Below are 27,665 nucleotides of genomic sequence, written 5' to 3'. Positions count from 1 at the left end.
GGCTGGAGTGCAGTGGCCGGATCTCAGCTCACTGCAAGCTCCGCCTCCCGGGTTTTTACGCCATTCTCCTGCCTCAGCCTCCCGAGTAGCTGGGACTACAGGCGCCCGCCACCTCGCCCGGCTAGTTTTTTGTATTTTTAGTAGAGACGGGGTTTCACCATGTTAGCCAGGATGGTCTCGATCTCCTGACCTTGTGATCCGCCCGTCTCGGCCTCCCAAAGTGCTGGGATTACAGGCTTGAGCCACCGCGCCCGGCCAATGCTGTGTTTTCATTATTTCTTCTGATTTGTCTTCTTTAATGATTTATTTTTTAGCTCTATTTGATGTTAAACTCACCCACTGCTTTCTTAATTTTGGTTATTTCTCAGTGCTAGAATTCCTATGTAGCTCATTCTCAAATCTGTTATTTTAGTGCTTATGATTTCCAGATGAAATCTAAGCTTGGCTTTTAAAAACCTCCTTGAACACTGTAAATAGTTCTTTTGTCATTTATTTCTAATAATCCCAATATTTGGAGTTCCTGTGGGTGTGTCTTATTGTCTATTATTTCTTCTGGCTATCACTCATGGTTTCCTATCTCTTCATTGTCTAACTATCTTTGCTAGATATTTTTTGTAGAGTTATTTGAGGTCAAAGGTGAGGTTATCCTCCAAAGAGAATGTTTATTTTCCCAAACCATTAGGGGCACTAATAGCTCAGAATCTCTGGATTTTATTATTGTTCAAAATATTAGATGATCTTCCTTTTGGGAAGATATGGTTCCCTGTGTCACAGGTTGCAGGCCTGGCCATGCATCTTGTCCTAGAAAATAAAATTTGAAGGAATCAGTTGAGTGACCCAGTCCATCATTACAGGAAGTAGAAATCTTTTCAATTACTTTTTTTTTTTTTAAACAAAATAATGTTTGGGAAAGAAACAGTAGCAATTAGTACTAGTTTGGGTGTTTAGAAGGTCATGTGATGGAATTAATATTAAAAAAAAAAGAAGAGAAAGACATTTAATAGACAATAATCATTCCTGGGGTTATGCACAATGCAAAGGGTAGATACTGTTGGAAAAAAAGCATATTAATGACCATTAAAATACTGTAATTAATTACTTTAAGGAGGTTATAATTAAATATCTATAGACTGAATTAAAAGAGTCACCATCCTACACTAGTCAAATAGGCTCTTACAGCTTGTAGACAAATTTCTAATGACAGTATCATGCACAAGTTTTAAAAGCACTGTATTTCAAACAAATAGATGTGAAGATGGTATACTCTAAAAAAAGTATACTTGATGACTCAAACTGTGGCTCTGGTAATGACAAACAATATCAGGATATATGAAGAGTCTTCATAAAATTGTGAAAATGAGAGAAAAACTATTTCTAAATTAAAATACTGTTTTATATATGATTTAAATTATGCATAACTAAATTAATAACTGAATAAGGAAGGTAAATATTTGACTATATTATCTACAGCTCCATAAATTTTATATTTATAATACTTTAAAAAAATGGAAGTACTTGTGCCAATATATAGTAATTAAAATGCTACAAAGTCAATGCTATTATTTCTTTATTCAATTAAACTCTTGAAATTGACAAATGTGTAAGAAAACACAGGCAAAAGAGTATATTGTGCTGTCTGAGGAAGTCACGGAAGGCACCATTGAGAAGATAAATTTTGAGCACATATTAAATGGTGAATAGGTGTTCACTGGAAAAAAGGGCATTCCAGGCAGAGGAAAAAGTGGGAAAAGAGAGATCCTGGCCGCCTTGGGCTACAACAAGAAGTTTTTTTTGAGAAGTAGGAGTGCATAGCATCTAGAGAAGATGACTTGCTAATAAAGGCCCTTCCTATTGTATGATACTGGGGTCAGAATTTTAAAAAATAAAACAAAAATAAAGGCCCTCATATACCACACTTAATTGAGAATCAACAGGGACACTGACACCTATAAGGGACAGTTTAGATTTCCATTTTTAAAAGATCCCTGAGTTGATGAACAATAAAAGGGAAAGAGACAGAAAGCAGGAAAAGTAGTCAGGAGACCCTAGTTCCATTAGAGATGACGAAACCTTGATCTAATGAAGTAAGAGTGGGAATGAACACGATGGGGCATATTTGAAAAACATTTAAGCAACAGCAGTAGCAGTTAATCGTTTTCAACAGATGGCTTAAATAGCAAAACTGCTGAGAAGAACTACAGCTTCTTTTGCTCTGGAAGGCAGAGCAGAACTTCCAAATACATAGGAGCATGAAAAGTATACGTAGGGGCATGAAATGTTCTTCAGATACTGGTAAGGTGAAGTACAAGAATAACACGATGTAAGGTTCAATAAGGTGCTCTGATATGTACCTAATTAAAACACAATTAAAGGAAAACAATGACAAGAAAAGCTCCTAAAATACACAAACAAAAAACCACAAAATCCATCTGAACAACAAAAAAACCCAAAAATAATCATGAACCAAAATAAACATTCCTAGTTTGTCTTCAAATGCAGTCAGTTTTTGTTTTTTTAATGGATTCTCTATCCATGTATTCAACCATTCACAAGTTCAACCAACTGTGGGTCAAAAATACTTGTAAAAAAAAATAAAAAATAATACAACAATAAAAAAATAACAAAACCCAGTATAACTATTTACATAGCATTTACATTGTTTTAGGTATTACAAGTAATCTAGAGATGATTTAAAGTATAGGAAAATGTGTGTAGGTTATGCGCAGATACCACACCATTTATATAACGGACTTGAGCATCCTCGAATTTCGCTATCTGTGGGAGATCCTGGAACCAATCCCCCTTGGACGCCAAGGGACAACTGTAATCTGTAAATTTGTTGGAATTTTGCAATTAAAGTGTGTTCACTGAGTTTATGACACAGACGGTTACATAAGAATGTTTCACTAGAGCCGTGTTCTTACATATAGGAAACCAGAGACAGCAGCATTATCAGATGCACACATGGAATACATATACGAAGAACCAAAATCAACACCACCATTTTTCTTCTTTTTTTCAACTTCCTTCTCAGAAGCAGTGGTGTCATGGTTAAATTTGGAAGTATCAGGAATAAAGGATGTGACAGAAGCCACCAGACACAATGCTGGGACTGCATATCATCCCATGGGATGTTTGCAACAGACAGTAACACCAGCTTCTGACACACACCAGCCATATTAATAAGTCTCGGGGGGAACATAATGAGGCAAATATGAAACAGCTAATATGAGCCTTGTAATACCTCCCCATCAACAGGAGGAAAACACAGTTGGGTTTTGGTGGAAGGAGAGGCCAAAGACTTGACAAAGGATTCATGAGAAACCAGAAGAATGCACTGCACTGAAGGAGCTGCCCGGGTGGCTTGAACTCTGAGCTGTGGGTCAAAATGAATGAGGGAGAGGTGACTTCTGCGGGCTTTTGTGGACTGGCTCTGTTGCCTTTGTGTTACCAGGACACTACCATCACTGGGAGAATAAGACAGCTATTTCAGTGGTCTCATTCCCTGAATGCACTGTGTTATTCTAAGGCAAACCAGGTACTGAGTAGCTTAAACAACAGAAAGGTATTGTCTCACAGTGCTGGAGGCTAGACATCTGAGATCGAGGTGTTGGTTTGCGGGGTTGGTTCTTTCTGAGGGCTGGGAGGGAAGGATCTGTTCCAGGCCTCTCTCCTTGGCTTGTAGATGGTCATCTTCTCCCTATGTCTCTTCATATCGTCTTCCCTCCACCTGTGTCTCTGTATCCAAATTTCCCCTCCCCTTTGTCTTATAAGGACATAAGTCATATTGACCTACTTTAATTTGATTACTTCTGTGAAGATCCTATCTTCAAATAAGATCACATTCTTAATCACTGAAAGCTAAGACTTTAACATATGAATTTTCAGGGAGGACACAAATCATACCATAACACACTCCATGTATTTTAAGGCACTGTGCCTTGTACCTTGCACTGATACAGTCCTATTCATCCTTTAAGACTCATCACTCATCTGTGAAGGTGACCCTGATCCCTTCCTTCGCCTCCCCACTGAACTACTTGCTCCTTCCCATCGCTGACCTTGAATGTATTTCAATTATAGCACTGTGTCATTTCAGATGTACTAAAAATTAGCAGAAAGGGACCACACACACACACACACACACACACACACACAGATTGGGTCAATTCCATAATTAATTAGCCAAGGGTACAGAAACTCACAGCTAGCACAGGCCACAGAAGGCGAGAGCACAGGCAGAGCATCCTGCCATGGCCTTCCCTTGCTCCTTGTACCCTAACATGGGTGCAATGCTAGTGACCCTATCCCGTGTCTGTGTTGGGTAGGCATTACCAGATCTGAAAAAACAGACCAATGTTTGCTGTCCCCCAACCTTTTTTTTTGGGGGGGGGGTAGGGAATGTCACATCACCATTCCAGAAGAATTCACACTAGTAATTTATGTACTTGCATTTAAGGTAATGTTTACAAATGCTGGGCTCTCTTGTTTTTGAACAAAATTCATTCTCAGCAATGATATAACTTAATCCAAGGAAGAAAACATCATCGTTGCTCAGGACTCTCAGAACAAAGTCTCTGCCTTCAGCTGTGTCTCGGAAAACCTGTTTTCCTGTGGCCCACCCCTGACTCTGATTTAATGACCCATGTGAGTGGACCTGACACTGAGTGTGGTCTAAGAAGCATGATCTCAAATTGATTTCTCACAAGCACCTGCTACACTGTTTAGAGGTTTATATTTCCACCTATGGTGGAAGCAACTTGAAGTCAGTGATAACTTATTAATCTTTATAGCTCCAGGGACTAGCACGGTGCCTGAAACACAGCAAATTATCAGAAAAAGTTCACTGAATGAACAGTGGACGCTGAAGTTATCCTTTCAAATCATAGATGCCAAAAAATGCTCAGTGCATCAGAGAAAATGAGTGGCTTCTCCACTGAGAGCCATCCTGAGCGCTGCCATTTTCTTTGGGGTGCCCTATCCCAGGACTCATTTTTATACCCATCCTAGAAATTCTCCTCATTTCTCTTGGTATTCTTTTGGATCAAGGCCCTCCCTTTAGTGAGCTAAAGCTTCCTTGAAACAAAAAATATAAATGTGTGTTCGTGGTGAAAGACAGTTGATCCTATTTTTAATTTTGGCCAAGAAGATGATGCCATCTAAGGGACAAATGGCAGTTATCTTTTACTTAGGATTTTCCTGTTAGCTTATCAGTAGAAGGTTGCAGGCAAGTCAAAGATACTTAAATCAGTAAAAATGAAGTTAAAGGCCACAGAGAAGACCCAAAGCAGCAATTATAATTAAGTGGTTATCAGGCTTCATATCTTATATCAAGTCTCAAAAGAACTTGAGAATCCCCCAGGAGAGTTTGATCATTGATTTACATGACCTGGGATTCTGCTGAGGTCACTGGTATTATGAGAAATTTGGGGGGAAAATGTGATTTTTCTACCCTAGGTAGGAGGTATAACTGAAATATCACTTAGTTCCCTCAATTTCCCATGCCATGAAAATTGTCTCAAATGTTTGCCTAAAATCTGGCTCATTATTGTTTAAAATATCTTGTGTAAGTAATGTATTTTTGGAACAGTCTGTGAAATACTCGTTGGCAAGCTGCTGGTGAAAGACTTCAAATGGTGCTAGGAAAATTTACGTGGAGCTATCTGTTCATTCAACACTGTTGCAAATTGATTGAGAAATTATGGGTCTCTCTCATTGTACATTCCCCTCAGGGTGGTAAATCTACTATAATTTAAGAGAGACTAGTTGTTTTATATGTGAGAAGGTTTTACTCACAGAACAGCAGTGACATGCTGATGAAAACTTTATTTTCTGGACCAAATATTGGGACAAACAGTCTGAAAATGGGGCAAGCTATTACAAACCAATGTTGTCCTAAAAAAATATAAAAGGCATAGACGCTCTCCTCAAAGTAGTTCCTTTTTCTCTTTCTTTGACTGTGTATAGATAAAGGGAGAAATGAGAAACTTGAAGAAATGGGAACTGTAATCAATGGTGAGTTACTCCAGAGGCTAGTTTGGAAAGGAAGAAGCAACAGGAATGACCCCTAAGCAGAAATCCCTACAACAAGGTTAAATGCAAACTTTTGAGAAAGCAGACAAGACAGTGCAATATTAGGCTGGAAAGTGTTTGGAAAATGTTTATAATGAGAAAGGTATAAATGATTAGTTTGTTTTTGAAAAGTTGCCTTTAAGAGCAATGTTGGGCCGGGTGGCTGAAATGAGTAATGTGAGCCGGCTGTGGCTCTCACCTGTAATCCCAGCACTCTGGGAGGCCAAGGTGGGAAGATCGCTTGAGCCCAGGAGTTCAACCAGCCTGGGAAACATAGGGAGACTCTGTCTCTACAAATAATAAAAAAGTAGCTGGGTGTATTATTTTGTTTTTGAACAAAATTCATGAACAATAATTGAAAATTTAAAGAATAATTCAAAATAATTATTTGTAGAAACACTGTCTCTGTAAGTAATAAAAAAGTAGCTACTTGGGAGGCTAAGGCAGGAGGACCACCTGAGCCCGGGAGGTTGAGGCTGCAGTGACTGTGCCACTGCACTCCAGCCTGGATGACAGACTGGCACCCTGTCTCAAACAAAACAAAACAAAAACATAAGTAATGTTTATTAATGTTTCCTTTCAAAGTTTTAATAAACAGCTAAGTAATCAAAATAAAACAATGATCGGGCACAAGGCTGTGTGGCAGCAGGCCCCGCTCTAATTCCATATGCATAACACACAGTGGGCACTAATGAATATTCACTGACAGATCGGCTGGAAGTTGGAATCGTGAGACTGAGGTACTAAGGGCGCAAGTTTGCAGCATAATAAAACTCAAACCTCATTTTTAAAAGTTTAACAGGTAAATTAAATTAAAGTTGGGAAGTGACAATAAATGTCACAATCTCTTATGAATCTTTATCAACCACAGATTTAATTAAGCCCTTCTCAAACCTTTTAGCTTTTACTACTTTTAAGTATACTGAGGCCATTTCACAAGCATGTACTGCTCTCTTCTCTTTGTTTTAAGGCAGGTGATACAAACTCAAATATCTTTAAGGGCCAGGCAAGCCATGAAAATGAGCTGAGTGGGCTGAATGGAGAACATGGCAAACTGGAAGCACACACTCTTTGTCTAAAGGAAGTCAGTTATTGTCCTGTAGAAACACTAAAAGAAATAACTAAGATCAGAGCAGAACTGAAGGAGATAGAGACACGAAAAACCCTCCAAAAAATCAATGAATCCAGGAGTTGGTTTTTTGAAAAGATCAACAAAATTGACAGACCACTAGCAAGACTAATAAAGAAGAAAAGAGAGAAGAATCAAATCGACGCAATTAAAAATGATAAAGGGGATATCACCACCGACCCCACAGAAATACAAACTACCATCAGAGAATACTATAAACACCTCTACACAAATAAACTGGAAAATCTAGAAGAAATGGATAATTTCCTGGACACTTACACTCTTCCAAGACTAAACCAGGAAGAAGTTGAATCCCTGACTAGACCAATAGTAGGCTCTGAAATTGAGGCAATAATTAATAGCCTACCAACCAAAAAAAGTCCAGGACCAGATGGATTCACAGCTGAATTCTACCAGAGGTACAAGGAGGAGTTGGTACCATTCCTTCTGAAACTATTCCAATCAATAGAAAAAGAGGGAATCCTCCCTAACTCATTTTATGAGGCCAACATCATCCTGATACCAAAGCCTGGCAGAGACACAACAAAAAAAGAGAATTTTAGACCAATATCCCTGATGAACATCGATGCAAAAATCCTCAATAAAATACTGGCAAACCGGATTCAACAACATATCAAAAAGCTTATCCACCATGATCAAGTGGGCTTCATCCCTGGGATGCAAGGCTGGTTCAACATTTGCAAATCAATAAACATAATCCAGCATATAAACAGAACCAAAGACAAGAACCACATGATTATCTCAATAGATGCAGAAAAGGCTTTTGACAAAATTCAACAGCCCTTCATGCTAAAAACGCTCAATAAATTCGGTATTGATGGAACGTACCTCAAAATAATAAGAGCTATTTATGACAAACCCACAGCCAATATCATACTGAATGGGCAAAAACTGGAAAAATTCCCTTTGAAAACTGGCACAAGACAGGGATGCCCTCTCTCACCACTCCTATTCAACATAGTGTTGGAAGTTCTGGCTAGGGCAATTAGGCAAGAGAAAGAAATCAAGGGTATTCACTTAGGAAAAGAAGAAGTCAAATTGTCCCTCTTTGCAGATGACATCATTGTATATTTAGAAAACCCCATTGTCTCAGCCCAAAATCTCCTTAAGCTGATAAGCAACTTCAGCAAAGTCTCAGGATACAAAATTAATGTGCAAAAATCACAAGCATTCTTATACACCAGTAACAGACAAACAGAGAGCCAAATCAGGAATGAACTTCCATTCACAATTGCTTCAAAGAGAATCAAATACCTAGGAATCCAACTTACAAGGGATGTAAAGGACCTCTTCAAGGAGAACTACAAACCACTGCTCAGTGAAATAAAAGAGGACACAACAAATGGAAGAACATACCATGCTCATGGATAGGAAGAATCAATATCATGAAAATGGCCATACTGCCCAAGGTAATTTATAGATTCAATGCCATCCCCATCAAGCTACCAATGAGTTTCTTCACAGAATTGGAAAAAACTGCTTTAAAGTTCATATGGAACCAAAAAAGAGCCCGCATCTCCAAGACAATCCTAAGTCAAAAGAACAAAGCTGGAGGCATCACGCTACCTGACTTCAAACTATACTACAAGGCTACAGTAACCAAAACAGCATGGTACTGGTACCAAAACAGAGATATAGACCAATGGAACAGAACAGAGTCCTCAGAAATAATACCACACATCTACAGCCATCTGATCTTTGACAAACCTGAGAGAAACAAGAAATGGGGAAAGGATTCCCTATTTAATAAATGGTGCTGGGAAAATTGGCTAGCCATAAGTAGAAAGCTGAAACTGGATCCTTTCCTTACTCCTTATACGAAAATTAATTCAAGATGGATTAGAGACTTAAATGTTAGACCTAATACCATAAAAATCCTAGAGGAAAAGCTAGGTAGTACCATTCAGGACATAGGCATGGGCAAAGACTTCATGTCTAAAACACCAAAAGCAACGGCAGCAAAAGCCAAAATTGACAAATGGGATCTAATTAAACTAAAGAGCTTCTGCACAGCAAAAGAAACTACCATCAGAGTGAACAGGCAACCTACAGAATGGGAGAAAATTTTTGCAATCTACTCATCTGACAAAGGGCTAATATCCAGAACCTACAAAGAACTCAAACAAATTTACAAGAAAAAAGCAAACAACCCCATCAAAAAGTGGGCAAAGGATATGAACAGACATTTCTCAAAAGAAGACATTCATACAGCCAACAGACACATGAAAAAATGCTCCTCATCACTGGCCATCAGAGAAATGCAAATCAAAACCACAATGAGATACCATCTCACACCAGTTAGAATGGCGATCATTAAAAAGTCAGGAAACAACAGGTGCTGGAGAGGATGTGGAGAAATAGGAACACTTTTACACTGTTGGTGGGACTGTAAACTAGTTCAACCATTATGGAAAACAGTATGGCGATTCCTCAAGGATCTAGAACTAGATGTACCATATGACCCAGCCATCCCATTACTGGGTATATACCCAAAGGATTATAAATTATGCTGCTATAAAGACACATGCACATGTATGTTTATTGCAGCACTATTCACAATAGCAAAGACTTGGAATCAACCCAAATGTCCATCAGTGACAGACTAGATTAAGAAAATGTGGCACATATACACCATGGAATACTATGCAGCCATAAAAAAGGATGAGTTTGTGTCCTTTGTAGGGACATGGATGCAGCTGGAAACCATCATTCTTAGCAAACTATCACAAGAACAGAAAACCAAACACCGCATGTTCTCACTCATAGGTGGGAACTGAACAATGAGATCACTTGGACTCAGGAAGGGGAACATCACACACCGGGACCTATCATGGGGAGGGGGGAGGGGAGAGGGATTGCATTGGGAGTTATACCTGATGTAAATGATGAGTTGATGGGTGCAGCACACCAACATGGCACAAGTATACATATGTAACAAACTTGCACGTTATGCACATGTACCCTACAACTTAAAGTATAATAATAATAAATAAATTAAAAAAAAAAAAAACCCAGAAAATCACTAGTGTTTGTGAGGATATGGAGAAATTAGAACTCTTGTACACGGTTAGTGGGAATGTAAAACGTTTGAGGGCAGCCACTGTGGAAAACAATACGGCGGTTCCTCAAAAACTTGAAAATAGAATCACCATATGATCCAGCCATCCAGTTTCTAGGTATATACCCCAAAGAACTGAAAACAGGGACTTGAAGAGAGATTTGTCCCCCGTGCTCATAGCAGCATTATTCACAATAGCCAAAAGGTGAAAGCAACTCAAGTGTCTATAAATGAATGTTTAAGATGGTAAATTTTATGTTTGTGTATTTTATCATAACTCAACATTTCTTCCATGTCCATACAAATGAAATAATAAACTATTTTTTAATTAAAAAAAAAAAAAAAAGAAACACAGGTCTAGTGTGATCAGTTCTTCTAATTTTTAAAGAGGCTGGATATTGATAAATATATATTATTTATATTATAAATATAAATAATTTATGTAATTTAATAATATTTATAAATTAAATATTTATAATTTAATAAATTAAATATTTATAATTTAAATAATTTATAATTTAATATTTATATATTATAAATAATATGTTTATTATTTATAATATAAATAATATATATTTATTACATATTATATATTATATAATTTATATATTATATATTATTTTTATAAATATATTTATAAAATATAAATATGTAAATATATATGATATATATTTTTATATATATTATATATATAATATATATATTTTATATATATATATATTTTGAGACAGAGTCTTGCACTGTCGCCCAGGCTGGAGTGCAGTGGTGTAATCTCAGCTCACTGCAACTTCCACCTCCTGGGTTCAAGTGATTCTCCCACCTCAGCCTCCTGAGTAACTGGGACTACAAGCATGCGCCACCATGCCTGGCTAATTTTTATATTTTCAGTAGAGACAGCATTTTGTCATGTTGGCCAGGCTGATCTCGAACTCCTGACCTCAAGAGATTTGCCTGCTTTGGCCTCCCGAAGTGCTGGGATTATAGGTGTGAGCCACTGTGCTCACCCTGCATATTGGTATTTTTATGAAAACTTACAGTTTTTACAGGATAGTAAATAACTTTCAAAACCCAAGCACTGTAGAGCAAACAAAAGTTTTCAGGCCAGGAGTGATGGCTCACACCTGTAATCCCAGCATCTTGGGAGACCAAGGCAGGTGGATCGCTTTGAACCCAGGAGTTAGAGACCAGCCTGGGCAACGTGGTGAAACCCAGTTTCTTTTTTTTTTTTTTTTTTTTGAGACGGAGTCTTGCTCTGTCGCCCAGGCTGGAGTGCAGTGGCCGGATCTCAGCTCACTGCAAGCTCCGCCTCCCGGGTTCACGCCATTCTCCTGCCTCAGCCTCCTGAGTAGCTGGGACTACAGGCGCCCGCCACCTCGCCCGGCTAGTTTTTTGTATTTTTTTAGTAGAGACGGGGTTTCACCGTGTCAGCCAGGATGGTCTCGATCTCCTGACCTCGTGATCCGCCCGTCTCGGCCTCCCAAAGTGCTGGGATTACAGGCTTGAGCCACCGCGCCCGGCCTGTGAAACCCAGTTTCTATGAAAAAAACAAAAATCAGCCAGGTGTGGTGGTGTGTGCCTGCAGTCCCAGCTACTCAGGAGGCTGACGTGGGAGGATTACCTAAGCCTGCGAGGTTGAGGCTGCAGTGAGCTGTGACTGTGCCTCTGCACCCTAGCCTGGGTGGCCGAGTGAGACCTTGTCTCAAAAAAATTTTTTTTCATGGGCCAGATATGGTCTGTTGCAGGTGGTGCCTACTTTTTTGTTGTTGTTGTTGAGACGGAGTCTTGCTCTGTCACCCAGGCTGGAGGGCAGTGGCACAATCTTGGCTCACTGCAACCTCCCGGGTTCAAGTGATTCTCCTGTCTCAGCCTCCTGAGTAGCTGGGATTACAGGCGCATGCTGCCAGGCCCGGCTAATTTTTTGTATTTTAGTAGAGATGGGGTCTCACCATTGTTGCCCAGGCTGTTCTCGAACTCTCGAGCTCAGGCAATCTGCCTGCCTTGGCCTCCCAAAGTGACTATTTAAGGTATTCTAAGATTTGGTGAAAAGGTTCATGTTCTACTTAGCTGCACTGTCCATGCTTTTTAAAACTTGGGTGAAATTCTCTCTCAACTTTTCTTTCTTTTGGTGGGGGAGACAGGGTCCCATTCCATTGGCCAGGCTAGAGTGCAGTGGCATAATCATAGCTCAATGCAGCCTCAAGCCTTGGGGACCTTCAGTATTTATTGTTCTGAACCACAGTAACAAAACTCCTTAACCTGGCTCTCAAAGCTTCTTGTTGAATGACCTCACCTTCTCCTTCAGTTCATCCCCAAAGAGAACTGCGGTGATAACCAACTATTCTCCCAAGGAACCTTGACATATATTGAAATATCTTTTCGTCCCTCTATTTTTATGGTTATCTACTGATTATCAAAAATCTAATTTAAATCTTACTTTCTTTGAGAATCCCACTCCACCACAGTAAATTTTCTTTGGTGTCCAACAAATCATAAACCAGTAGTCATGCTCACAAGAAACATTAGGATAATCCAATTCATTTGCTGCTTCAGCTAATGTTTAAAAAGTACTTTTTAAGTTTTATTTTGCAGTCAGTAGGTTTTTAAAAATTTATTTTAATTAATTAATATTTTTAAGAGACAGGGTCCTGCTGTCACCCAGGCTAAAGTGCAGTGGCACCATCTCACCTCAGTGCAGCCTCGAACTCCTGGGCTCAAGAGATCCTCCCTCAACTTCCCAAGTTCTTTAGAGAATTTTAAAAAATTAATCCTCACAAAGCATTGCCTGACTCTCTAAGTTTATAAGGACACTGTGCTTCTCCACATTATGCCTAAAAAGGCATACATTAAGGGTCAAAACTCAAAGGCCTGCGGAGGCCAGACAGGTAACACAAACAGTTCACTGTAAGAGAAATGGAAGTTGAATGACTCTGGCAAAGTAGAATTCAAATGCCCCAGTTCTTCAATTCATGAAGCAGTGCAGGGCCAGAGTAGCCAGACCTTTTTTTAAAAAAACAGGTCAAAATGTTGGGAGCCAAACAAAACATATCCTTGAGCTGCCAGTTTTGACTTTGTGTATAATACCCTATTTCCCTTGAGTTTAGAGAATGTTATCCAAATAAAACAGCAGAAGGATATGCAGGGAAAAACAAGGGAAGTCACTAGACATACAAACTGTAGATAGAATAGGATCCAGTAAACTGCATTAGGTATTTTGTGAAGCCTAGCCAAAACCTAGGCTCTCAAACGCTACTTCAAGGTGAGCAGTAGCTTTCCTTTGGAAAGGTTCATTTGTGGGACTCTATATAGAGATGACATTGGTTGCATCTTAAGTACACACATTTGAATAAGGGCTGGTTTGTTTCTATTAGGAATAATAAAAGCCAAAATTTACAATGGGTTTTGACCAAATTATACTGGTCTAAAAATACATCACTCTTTCTTAACAGAAACAAATACACGAGCTCAAACATCCTGGTGGGATTAAAACAAAACAGGGTATGAAAGTGAATTTTGGATATTCACTTTATCATTGTAAGTTATTTTTTCACTTCTGTCCCACGATCCTTCCTTCTGGGAATTGTCTCTAGAAATACACTATTTCTGTTGGAATTCTCAATCAAAGGGTTCTATGAGCTGCACATTCTCCAGGCTGACCAATGACAGAATCTCATCTCCTAGATGGAATCATTTGTCCAGAAGCATGCATGACTTTAGCCAGGTCAGTAAAGAGTCAGTCCTACTGCAGAGACAAGGATGCTAGGATGAAGTGGGATGGCAAGCTTTAAAAGGGACCACATAGTTCTGCCTCTATCCCCAACACACTACCAACACACATGAAGAAATCACTTCTAAGTGATAAAAAGAGAGAGAGTCCTGATAACGTCATTTGAACACAAATCCAGTGATGTCTGAGGATACTGCAAACACTGACCAATAGTTAACTTTGTAACTTGTGTTCCTGTAAATTACAATTGGGAGCCTTGATTAATGCAAGAAACATTTGTGGTTCACATCTTTATTTTAGGAGAACGTGGATTCAAGTAAGTTAATTTCAGAAATAGGCAGCTGAATTGTATAATTGCTTCCTAACTCAACATATATTGATAATTCATATTTTATACTCTATTCATTTAAATATACTAATGCTGGCAAATAAACATTTGTCTATCCTCATTCAAGTACCATTTCAAAATATGATTTTGTTCTAATTATATCAGTAATGCCATGTTCAGTACCAAAAATTTAGAGAATATAGGAAACCATAAGGGAAAAAAAGTGAATTTTAAAAGTTAGGATTAAATTAACATGGCACACTGTGGGCCAGGTCCCACAATGGCTCATGCCTGTAATCCCAGCACTTTGGGAGGCCAAGATAGGACTGCTTGAAGCCAGGAGTTTGAGTCCAGCCTGGGCAACACAGCAAGGCCCCATCTCTACAAAATATTTTAAAAAACAAATTAACATATTAGTCAAAAGTTCCACTGTACACAGGATTGTATATTTTTGTACATATATGTTGAATTTGACAACCCATGGGAACTATTTTCACTATGAATTACAATTTAAGGTAAAAAAATTATGTTTACATGTATATGCAGTGAGTGTCTAGTAAAATATTAATCTATGGCAGAATACAGAATCTTTGCATTTATCCCCTACAAAGAGTATTACAGGAACCCTGAGAGCAGGAAATATATAATGAAGAGGTTGAATCTTGAATATTAAATATGCCTAGATCATGTGAGAATGCCTTCCAGTTATATCTGAATTCAGAACACTGGTGTGGCAGGATGAACGCATGCTCACCTCTTCATTCTCGATTTTGAGTGTGGCGAGGCGGGACTGCAACTGTTGGTACCTGAGCATGAGCTCTGCCTGGACTGGTTGCTGGGCACTGACCTGGCACACCTGATGGAGAATGAGAAACCACAGTTACAACGGGGCACCACAGACCCACCTCCAGAAGCACAGTTCTCCTATTTAAATGACACACGAATCACACCAATCCTCTCAAGGTTCCAATTACATATTTACTTTTAATAGGCGCATCAAAACTTCTCTTGTAAATATGGAGCTGTTACATAAGCTGCAACAGTAGAATGCAGCTGCTTGGCCTGGCTACGACTGGAAGATGGCAGCTGTAGGAAGGACTGTGGTAAGAACGGAGCAGTTCCTGCAATGGACCTCTGATGATGAAATCTCACTCGTGGAATTCTTAATGGCTCTTGTGCAGAGGCGGAAGATGATTCATGTGGACCATACAGACATAAATTAAGAAGGCAGCAGGGCTTATTGGTTAGGGTCTGAGCTCTCGAGTCAGTCAGTTGTACTCGAATGCCAGCTCTGTCCCCTACTAGCCAGGTGACTGTGGTAAGTTACAAAACCTCAGCTTCCTAATCTGTAGAATGAGAATAATAAGAGTTCTTATAACACAGGGCTGCTGTGGGAATGAAATGAGACAATGTACAGAAGCAACTTAGATCAGCGCTTGGCACATAGTAAAAACTCAGAAAATGTGAATGACTATTTGAGCATCTTTCAAATATGGCTTCCCTAGCCACTAGCAGCCAAATCGCGTGACTCACCATGAACTTCAAGAGGCCACTTATCTTAGGTTTTGATAGAATATATTTGGCCATGATCTCAATTATGGATAAGTTCAAAATCAGAGCATTATTAAAACTGCACCAGAAACAAACAATTTCTTTTTATCTGCCTTGTTTTAGAAATGCTCTTGGCTGATGGGGGTTCCTTTTATGGAGTTTCCAAAACATTAGAGAGATTACCACTGCTCCTTAGCAGAACCGGCCATAAAAAAGGGCAACCAACTTATTTTATTAAAATAATAAAACCATTAACATCCAACTGATGTCATTTGTCTGTGATATGTTAACATGCTATGCTTAACATATCCACAGCTGAAAAATTTAAACAGCGACCATTTGTTTTTGGAAACATGGGATAAGCTACTCATCCTGCTTGTCAAAATCCACGTTCTTTTGGCTTAAAAACTGCTTACCATTTCTATCAAACACACATAAAATCCAATTAGAAATACAGCAGGTACATTATATATAAATACATACACGTATATATTTTATATGTCTTAACACTTGGTATTTCAGAAAAAATATGACATTAAAGAAATCTTTCATGATCTTATAATTACATCTATTTTGAAAAACAGACTGTCACCATAAGTTAAGACTGAGTTTTTATCTATGAGTTTTTTTTTTTTTTTTGAGACGGAGTCTTGCTCAGTCGCCCAGGCTGGAGTGCAGTGGTGCGATCTCGGCTCACTGCAAGCTCCACCTCCCAGGTTCACGCCATTCTCCTGCCTCAGCCTCCCGAGTAGCTGGCGCCCGCCAACATGCCCAGCTAATTTTTTGTATTTTTAGTAGAGACGGGGTTTCACCATGTTAGCCAGGATGGTCTCGATCTCCTGACCTTGTGATCCGCCTGCCTCAGCCTCCCAAAGTGCTGGGATTACAGGCGCGAGCCACCGCGCCCGGCCGAGTTGAGTTTTTATCTATGAGTTTTGTTTTGCACAGCTGAGACACCAAATGCTATTATATAGCATGCTCCATAAACTGGCTTTTTTTGTCTTCTCCTCTTCATAGACAATAACATAAACAACTGTAACTCATAATCAGTTTAAATGCATGTTTTTGGTAAAATAGGATAGAAAGCTGAATTTATATAAAGGATATAAAACAGCCATAATTTCTAAGGCTCATTTTAAACTTTGGAGCCAACTTGAGTCTTAAAAGAAGTCTTGTACTTTTTTTTTTCTTCCATTTTCCTGCCATATACAATTACTTTTCTTTATGAGAATCTTTAAATCAGGATTATAAGAAGCCATCAGACAGATTCTATCAGACCAGCAAAATGCCTTCCTTTTCATTAAATTAAAATGTCTTGAGGTAGAACAAAAACTTTCTATTCTGGGAAAGCTTAGTGCAACAGAAATCTGCACCTTTTATCTGTTTGACCTTTGTGAGTATTTGAGTGTTTGACATTTGCTTTAAAAGTTGGTAGCGACTGGCCAGGCGCGGTGGCTCATGCCTGTAATCCCAGCACTTTGGGAGGCCGAGGCAGGCAGATCACGAGGTCTGGAGATAGAGACCATCCTGGCTAACATGATGAAACCCCGTCTCTACTAAAAATACAAAAAAATTAGCCGGGCGTGGTGGTGGGCGCCTGTAGTCCCAGCTACTCCAGAGGCTGAGGCAGGAGAATGGCATGAACCTGGGAGGCTGAGCTTGCAGTGAGCTGAGATCGCGCCAGTGCACTCCAGCCTGGGCGACAGAGCCAGACTCTGTCTCAAAAAAAAAAAAAAAAAAAAAATGTTGGTAGCGGCTGATCTCAGCATTATATTAAGGGCCTTTGCAAGGATAGGAGAGAGAAAACAACTTGGAATTATTACAGCTGTTAGATTATAGCAAGTGAGGAGAAATATAAGTGAAGAGACAATTCATTATTTTAAAAATGATCAATTACTGACCTCATCACCCATGTGAGACTGAAACTCAAACTTCATTGGTGGACAGAACGCAGCAGGGTACATCTCCATGAATCTCTGCTTATCACTCCGGGGCTCTAAATTATCAACTGCATTCTCAATAATGTCTAAGCCCTCATGTCTGGAGGTTTCAAGGTTGTACTCCGCAGAGAGATATGTTCTTAGGGCTCTATTCAGACTTGCGTGGTAGCCAAGATCACAGCACTTAAAAAGTAAAAGAACACCACATACAAAAATGAATGCAAAATTGATCAAAGACAAAAATGTGAAACCTATAGCTATAAAACTCTTACAAGGAAACAGGTAAGCTTTCATGATATTGGATTAGGCACCGGTTTCTTGGACATGACATCAAAAGCACAAGCAACAGATGAAAAAATTAATTAGATTCATCAAAATTGAAGACCCCCCCGTCTCTACTAAAATACAAAAAATTAGCCGGGTGTGGTGGCACGTGCCTATTGTCCCAGTTACTCAGGAGGCTGAGCCACAAGAATCGCCTGAACCCGGGAGTTGAAGGTTGCAGTGAGTCAAGATGGTGCCACTGTACTCCAGCTTGGGCTACAGAGCGAGACTCCATGTGAAAAAAAGAAAAAAAACATAGACACCATCAAGAGAGTGAAAAGAGAACTCATAGAATGGGAACAAATTTTTGCAAATCATGTATCTTATTAGGTACTTATATCTAGAATATATAAAGAACTCTTAAAACTCAATAATAAAAAGACAAAGCCTAATTTTAAAATGGGCAATGAATCTGAATAGACATTTCTTCAAAGATGACATACAAATGGTTAATAAGCACATGAGGAGATGCTCAATATCACTGGGAAATACTAATGATAATCAGGGAAATGCAAGTCAAAACCACAATGAGATACCACTTCACAGCCACTAGGATGGCTGTAATCAATAAGACAGACAATAGCAAGTGTTGGAGAGGATGTGGAGAAATTGGAGCCCTCATACACTGCCAGTGGGAATGTAAAATGGTAGAGCCACTTTGGAAAACAATCTGGTAGTTCCTCAAAAGTTAAACACAGAGTTACCATATGATTCACCAAATCTGCTCCTAGATATATATCCAAGAGAAATGAAAACATATCCACCTAAAAATGTGTATACAAATGTTTATAGCAGTATTATTCGTAATAGCTAAAAGGTAGAAACAATCTAAATGTCCACAAACTAATAAATAAAATATGGTATAGCCATATCATTAAACATTATTCAGCCACAAAAAGGAAGAACTGATATATGCCATAACATGGATGAACTTTGAAAACATTATTCTAAGTGAAAGAAGTAAGTCACAAAAGACTACATATGATTTCATTGACATGAAATGTTCAGAAGAGACACATCTATAGAGATAAAAAGTAGATTGTGGTTGATGAGGGCTAGGAAGAGGGAAGAAGTTGGGGGTGATGGCTGAGAGGTGCAGGATTTCTTTGTGGGATAATGAAAATATTCAAAAATTGATTGTGGTGATGGATACACAACTCTCAGTATACTGAAAGACAGCTATAGATTTATAATGGGTGAACTACGTAGTATGTGAATTATATCTCCATAATGCTGTTAAAACATAAAAGAGGCAAAATCAAACAGCAAAAGAATGAAAAATAGCATTCAAGTTTCATTTGTGCAATACTGAGATTGATACATTTATTGAAATCTGTGTAGGTTGCAAATACACTAACTACAATATTTTGAATTTGCATATTTTATTGAAGATCAAGAATAAACTGTACTCTTTTAGAAGTGAGAAGAACAGGTTAGAATCTGCCAAAATAGTCTAGGAATGCCTTCCCTCTTATCCCCAGAATAAAACTCTTAAATAATAAATGATTGTCAAAGTCTGCTTATTGGAGATAGAATTTCATTTAGTATTCCTAGGAATATAACTGCTTTTGAGATTCTTGAATCTTCATTATCTTTAATTTGCATTTGTATTTTTTCATGTTGCATTTTAAGAGAATATGACTTGAAATAAAGCGTAATACTGGAAATTAGTAATCAATTACTGACAACTACTGACAGGCTGATTTTCAATTTGTACATAAAAGCAGTATGAATCACTTAAAGAGGAAAGAAGTGACTTTAAAGGTACAAAACTAGGTCCTTTCCCTATATTGTTCCAGTGAAGTTCAATCAGTTCAGTTTGATTCAATTCAACTCACTAATTGGCCATGGATTAAGTGCCAGGGAATATGCTAGGCTCTAGACATATAAAGATTGGAGCATAGTAAATAAACTACCTCCATCCACAAGGAATTTGAACATAAGCTGTCCACTGGCTTGCTGTTAAAATAGTGGAGGGGTCGCAAAGAAAGCAACCTTTGTACAAAGGATATATCTACCAGGATGTGAACCATCGGATCTGCCTTCACTGACCTGTCTTTAGAACCTATTTAATTCCACCCTTGGATTTAAATTAAATAGGTTGGTTCTTACAACTAACCTATTTAATTCTAATCTTTACCCTCCTATTTCAGAATTATTAAATTTGAAATTTTTATGTAAAGATATTCTAAAATCTTGCTATTTAAAATTTAGTCTGTGGACCAGCAGCAACGGCAGCACCAGGGGCTTGTTAGAAATGCTGGATCTTGGCTGGGCGTGGTGGCTCACGCCTGTAATCCCAGCACTTCGAGGGGCCAAGGTGGGAGGATTGCTTGAGCCCAGGGATTCAAGACCAGCCTGGGTAACATAGTCAGACACTGTCTCTACAAAAAATTTTAAAAATTAGCCGAGTATGGGGGTGGGTGCTGTGGTCCTAGCTACTCAGGAGGTTGAGATTGGGGGATCACTTGATCCTGGGAGGTAGAGGCTGCAGTAAGCTGAGATCGTACCACTGCACTGTAGCCTGGGAAACAGAGTGGGACCTTGTCTCAAAAAAAAAAAGAAAGAAAGAAACAAAAAAGAAAGAAAGAAAAGGAAGGGAGGCAGGGAGGGAGGGAGGAAGGAAAGAAGGAAGGAAGGAAGGAAGGAAGGAAGGAAGGAAGGAAGGAAGGAGAGAGAGAGAGAGAGTGAAAGAAAGGAGAAAGAAAGAAGGAAAGAGAGAGAAAGAAAAGAAAAGAAGGATCCTGAGTCCCACCCCTGACCTATTTCAGAATCTGAAGGTTAAAAAGGATCCACAGGTGATTCATATGCACATTAAAAGTCTGAGAAGCAATGCCCTAAAACAATCATCAAGTAAATGGGCTTGCAACCATGTCTTTTGGGGGTGCTATTTTCCCATCATCAAATAAATGGGCTTGCAACCATGTCTTTTGGGGGTGCTATTTTCCCAAGGAGAAAAAAGGACTTGATTAAAGACGACTTGATTTAAAAAAATCAGAAAGTAGCTGTGACACCATAATTACAAATGCAACTAAAATACAATTGTGAAATGCAGCAATCAGTCTCATCATTAATACATTTCCAGTGGAATCAGCTGTACTCAAATATAGAGAATGATTCATTTTGGTTAATTTAGAAATTCTAGTCCCAGATGAACAAAGTCCTCTTGTATTCCTCCTGCTTTTCAAAATCTATAATGGTTCTGTGTAGCGGTTTTATACATATCAGAGGGCCTGAAAAATTATTCTATCTTTCAAGAAAGACAGGAAATTTGTATTAATGAAAACACAGATTTGTAAAAGAAATGACCTCTTTTTTTTAGAGGTACCAGTGTTTAAAAACATCTCACTATTCTGAAAGAAGATAGATTCTACTGGATTATAATGAAACAGATGAGACAAGCTGTTCTATTTTATGAGTATTGATTCCAACGGGACTTAAAAAATTGAAATGTAGAGGAATGAAATCAGGAGAAAAGCCTCCCTCTCTCAGAAAAACCCCCAAATCTCTTAACAACTTAAAAGAGAAAGACAGAGAGAAGGAAAAGACAGAAAAAAAAAAAAAAGAAAAGAAAGCAATCTAATCCCAACCACCAGATTGACTTGGAGCTCTGAAAAATACACACTAAATTTTCATTATTCCAAGACTTAGCTCATGCCTCAAAATTTTAAGTGTAGCTTCTTTGGGGAAATAAATGTGAAGACTACAAAAGCATCAGTGCATGTTTCCACACCCAGTGCAGTCAGTTGGATTCTGCAGGTCTGGGCACAGCGAGAGATAATTTCATCCTGGTTTCCTCCTAGGCTGGGAGGAGCGTGCATGCAGCTTAGTAACTGATCTAGGAGCCTCCCCAGGTCTTCTGAGCTTTCAGTGCTACCCTTAGGAGGCTTCCGTGAAGAGTTTTGATAGGAAATTTCCTTCTCTGACCCCTATGATGCTTGTCAGTCTGTAAGATCGCTTAATTGGCCTAGTTTTGTTACTTCTGATAGGCAGCATTTCTACACTGTAGGATTTTCAGGCATCTTGAACTAGAAACAAAATACAGAAAAAAGAAAATTCTTATTCAAGGTCTCCTGAGACAGCAAGGCTAGTCACTGAATCTTTTTTTGTCTTTTTTTTTTCTAAACTAGAAGCTGAAATGACACGGGATCTGTTAAGATTCAACATACTTGGTTTAAAAGGTTTAAAGTAATTCTATAGAGCTCATGAATTATTAATGACAATATGAAAAGCCAGCCTCTGCACAAAGAGCTGAGTTATAGCCCAAGTGCATTTAGTGATGAAAATACATAAGAAACCAATACAAGATTTCTTGAAAACAAAGCAATGTTGTTCTGATGGATGAAAAATTCTGAACGGATACATAAAATTATGGATTAAAATTGGGGAAGAAAAGGCTGTTGGAAACAGAAGGGCATATGTACATTTTTAAAATATCTGAAAACCTGTCAAGACAGATTCCAGTAGACATTAGTCTAAATCATCACAGTAGGCTAATTTTCTTAGGCAAAAGGGTTGTAAATAGTATCAAAATGAAGATGAAATCCAAATACAGACGCTCCTCAATTTACAATGGGTTACATCCCAATAAACCTGTTGTTAAGTGGAAAATGTTGTAAATTAAAAATGCACTTAATGCCCCAATAAACTTATTGTAAAGTCGAAAAGTTGCAAGTTGAGCCATTGTAAGTCTAGATGCTCCTCTATTTGCGATGGAGTCACATCCAGATAAATCAATTGTAAAGCTGAAAAACTGTAAGTTGAACCACTGTAAGTTGAGGACCATCTGTATGGAGGACTGTGACAAATGCTGAGAGTTGGCTGAAATAACATGGTGAGTATAATGTGTAATGTTAGGTATAACTGAATCACAGCTGTTCAGGAAGAATACTTTCTATTTTTTGGCATAACTCCATGATATGAGCCCTAGTGGGGTAGAAGTTTGCTCCTAAAACGGGAGTTACCATAGTGGAACTGCATGGGAAATAAGTCTGACATTCATGTTTCAAGAACATTAGCAGCCAAGGTCGTTTGTCAGGGTTGCCCTGGAGTAACTGGAGGGCAGCCCCAGGCTCCCATGTGACTGCAGAATTCAGCAGTTGTCATGAGAATGGAAAAGAAGGAAGTGTTCTACCTCTTCTGCAGAATTATTCTACCTTCATTTCTATAGTCTGGTCTCTGTCTGAGAGCCTTCTGTGATCTCATGTCCTGGGTCTTATCTCTGGGTTGAAATAAGCCTGGCTGTGGTCATTCTAAAGCCATGGGTATTGGGTGTAGACTCTATCCACTTCTTCTTTTGAGCCTTCTTGCAAAATAGTGCAACCTAAGCACAGTGAATTATAACAGACCAGAAATAGAAAATTTCAGAGCTTTTACACAGTAGTCAAATGAAGAAAGTGGATTTCTTCTGCATAACTACCTCTTTGACCTTCTCTATTTTCCTAACTGTACAGAATTTCACCCTAGAAACCACAAACACATTTTGTGAGAGATAGGCATCTTGCAGGACTGAACCAGATGTCTAAATTTCTACAGGCAACTTTTACACACCAGTTTTCATATCTGGGTTCCTGAAGGTCCACAGAGAGCCAGCTGACAATTTAACTCTTCTTGTTGTTTTAACAACTGTAACCAAGCATTTAGAAAAAGTTGTTTTGAGTTTTCTCTTGAGCAATGAAAAGATCAAAATGGCACATCTGTGTGATAGGGATGGGTACAAAGTACCAAAAAGGAGTGAGTTGCATATGCCCGAGTCAATGAGCAGGCCAAATAATCACTTGTTGCCTAACACATCTCCCACCCATATACCAACGGACAATCATTTCCTTCAGAGGAGCTGCTACTCATTTTTCCTAGGCTAAAATCTCTATAACCAGCCTGAATCAAATAATGAGAAAGGAGAGAGAATGAGCAAACCAAACCCAATTAAATACAGGCCAGATGGTAAATGCTATGGATAAGATAAAGGGTCAAAGAATTAGGGAGAGTGTTAGGGGAAAGGGTGTTGTCCTTTTATATTGGGCAGTTGAAATGCAACATAAATGAAAAGAAGCAGTCAGTCCTGTAATGCTCTGGAAGAGTGTTCCAGACAAAAAGCGCAAAGGCCCCAGGTGAGAAAAAGTTTGGTGGTTCTGAACACAGAAGGCCAATGTACCTGATGTATGGTGACTAAGGGAAAAGTTGCAAGATACGACACTAAATGTAGGTGGGCATCAGTTCATACAGGGTCTTGGTGAATAGTTTGGATTTTATTCTAAGGACAATGGGAGGTCTTTGGAGAATATGAAATAGGAATTGATAAATCTGATTTATGTTTCTCTCTTTTTTTTTTTTAGGTGAGGTCTCATTATGTTGTCCAGGCTGGAGTGCAATGGCATGATCTCAGCTCACTGCAACCTCCACCTCCTGGATTCAAGTGATTCTCCTGCCTCAGCCTCCCAACTAGCTGGGATTACAGGCACCTGGTACCATGCCCAGCTAATTTTTTTATTTTTATTAGAGACAGGGTTTCACTATGTTGGCCAGGTTGGTCTTAAACTCCTGTGATTGATGTTTTTCAATATTCTGGCTGCTTGGGAAGAGAATGGATTTTTGGAACATATGAGTGGAAGCTTAGGAAGCTACTGCAATAGTGGAGTCTAAGAATGAAGAGGCTTTATTTAGGAAACTGCAAATACAGCTAGTGAGAAGCGGCAGGGTTTGGGACATTTACGAGGTAAAGATGACAGGATTTGCTGATGAATTTATATGTGTGGAACAAGAGAACTGGTTTTTAGCGGAAAGTGGCATTATTTTCTGAGGTGTGAAACATGACTAAGAAGAAAGTTGTTATGTGTGTGGAGGATGATGACAGTAGGGCAAATGGATATAAATAGTTGTGTTTTGAGTATTTTACATGTTCAAGATGCCTGTTAGACATCTGGTTAGGGATGCTCAGTAGTGAGTTGATGTACAAATCTGAAGCCCAGGAAGATGATCAAGGTTGGTGGTAAAAATCTAGGAGCCGTCAGATGGTACTTAAGCCATGGAAGCAAGAAATCCTGCCTCAGGTGACTCTCAATATTCAGAAGTGCAGCCAAAAAGGATAAGTGAGCACTGGAGAATGAGAAAAGAGAAAGAACAGCCCATACTGCAGGAGGAAACCAGATCGGTGCAGCTTCCTTTAAGCAAATGCCCCTGGAACCTCCACTGAAAAGAACTTTAAGAGCCAACTACTTCAGTCATCCAACTCATTTCAGTTTTTAAATACCCTATCACAAAGGGATACACCATGCCTAAATCAGTTTACATGATCACTACAATATCCTAACCATGTAACATGATCTCGCCATAATCTTCCTAATAGGAGTTCAGGTCTAATGGGGAATACAGTACTACAATGGGACAGGTTTTCATGGATAAATCTTAATACTGTTATATGGGGGAAAAGTCAAACTAAGAAAATTCTGAACTGTGAATAAGCTGGCTTTTTAATTAAACACATGTCCCAAGACACAAAAAAGATAAGGCTAAAAGCTTTAACGTAGCTGATTATTCAGAAAAGATAAAAAAGGATGGCATGAAATATATGATGCAATCTAATTTCAATCTTATTCTGCATAAATGGCCAATAAAACACATGTGACAGATAATCTCTATGAAGAAAACTGGCTGGAGTAGGGGATTATTCCTTGGCAATATTCCATAATAATAATAACAAACATTTATCTTTCACACTCTCGACCAATCTGCAAATGTTTATAGGGAGAAACTGGAGACCATGAAACTGTACTGCAAGGATGACAAATACTTTATTATTACTGGGCAGGTGCTCTGGGAGAAAGCACTAATAGAATTTTATTGTTGAGGACTGAGTTTCTCTGAATACATTCTGAAGGTGTGGAACTGAACTGGAAGAGGTTACATTATCAGTAATGCAATTCTAAAACCAGTTGCTTTAAGAATTCCATATTTTCAGCGTGCTGAATCTGATTATAGATCAGAGAATCCTAGCATTAAGACTTGTACTCTAATTCTTTTCTCTTAGCAAATCATAATCTTTTGGAACTCTTAGCATTCAATTACAAATATTTGTTGCCTGTATGATTTTTCTTCTGCTTGTAACATATTTTCATTCTTACAGGATAATAAGTTATAGGCTCTTTTGCACTTAATATTGGGATAATAATTATCACAGATATTTTACCTGTTATTTACAAAAACTACAATCTATTTTCCTCTACAATGATACCTTTATTCTCCCAACCAATTAAACTTCCTTTGGCCAATATTTGCAATATACTTATTCTTACAATTCATATTTATTCTTTAGCATGACATAATAAAAGTCCTTATTTGTTGTGAAATTAACACTGTGTTCCACCTCCCACTTGATTCCAAACTAGGAGATTGTTATTTTACAAACTAAAATTTATCTAGGACTTTCTTCAGAGACAGAGGAGAAGCACTCTCAACAGTCTTCTGTTTAAGCGATACTCCAGGTTAACTAACACTTGCTTCATTTTATAAATCAGGATCGGCAAACTAGACCCTGTGAGCCAAATCCAGCCCAGAGCTTGGTAAGGTAAATAAAGTCTGACTGTGATACAACCACGCCCATTTGCTTACTTATTATTTATAGCTACTTTTGCACTAGAATTGAATAGTTGTGACACAAACCATATGGGCTCACAAAGCCTAAAATATTTACCCTCTGTCCCCTTACAGAAAAAGTTTATCCACCCTTGTTCTAAAGCATAGTGACCAATGCCAACGGCAATGTGGACACACACAGCCAGTAGGTGCTCTCTAATACTCCTCTACATTTCTGCTCCAACAATTCATCTGTATGCCTCCAAGAACAGACTGTGCAATATTTGTGCCATTTATATTTATTATAACTATAATTTAATTAACTATTAAATAAACTGATAAAATAAGTCTAAAAAATTGTTGGAAAGACTCAGGAGTAAACAAAATTGCTATTAGATGAGGCAAAGGTGTAACAACTGTGCAAGATTGTGAAAACATTGTAAATGTCCAGAATATTTTTTCTTCACCAAAAAACCCTCAAAACTAGAAATTATAAATAATACACAACTAAAGTGATTTGTGTAAAGGAAGATTACTCTGAACTCTGTACAACAGATAAATCATTAAAAGTATATAATGCATAGTAAAAACAAAGAACAAAAAGATAAATCATAATATTAAAAGATTGGCAGGTAAAACTATATTGGTAAGCTTTAGATTAAACATATTTAAGGCATATATTTATCATTTTAGTAATTCCATCCTTTTTATTTTTTAAATATTAAAATATGACATACTTATAGAAAAGTGCAAAACATATATGTTCCTTTTGGGTTTTTTTTGAGACTGACTTTTCTTCTTGTTGCCCAGGCTGGAGTAAATGGTGCGATCTTGGCTCACTGCAACATCCACCTCCCAGGTTCAAGTGATTCTCCTGCCTCAGCCTCCCGAGTAGCTGGGATTACAGGCACCCACCACCATGCCTGGCTAATGTTTTTGTATTTTTA

At 38.4% G+C, this 27,665-nt stretch overlaps 1 protein-coding gene across 2 annotated transcripts in view; it reads right to left on the bottom strand.

Moving 5' to 3' along the window:
* SRGAP1 (SLIT-ROBO Rho GTPase activating protein 1) overlaps positions 1 to 27,665 on the bottom strand; it is a 312,702-nt gene that overhangs the window by 70,466 nt on the left and 214,571 nt on the right. For both annotated transcript variants that reach the window (XM_025402923.1, XM_025402924.1), the window contains exons 7-8: positions 17,785 to 18,006; positions 15,087 to 15,188 (exon numbers count right to left, since the gene is read on the bottom strand). In XM_025402923.1, coding sequence (XP_025258708.1) covers positions 15,087 to 15,188; positions 17,785 to 18,006 — 324 coding nt within the window. The remainder of the gene's footprint in view (positions 1 to 15,086; positions 15,189 to 17,784; positions 18,007 to 27,665) is intronic.

This window comes from Theropithecus gelada, chromosome 11, assembly GCF_003255815.1.
Source record: "Theropithecus gelada isolate Dixy chromosome 11, Tgel_1.0, whole genome shotgun sequence".
Lineage (NCBI taxonomy): Eukaryota > Metazoa > Chordata > Mammalia > Primates > Cercopithecidae > Theropithecus > Theropithecus gelada.
The sequence above is the reverse complement of the archived record's forward strand: the minus strand, read 5'-3'. Positions and strand labels throughout refer to the sequence as shown.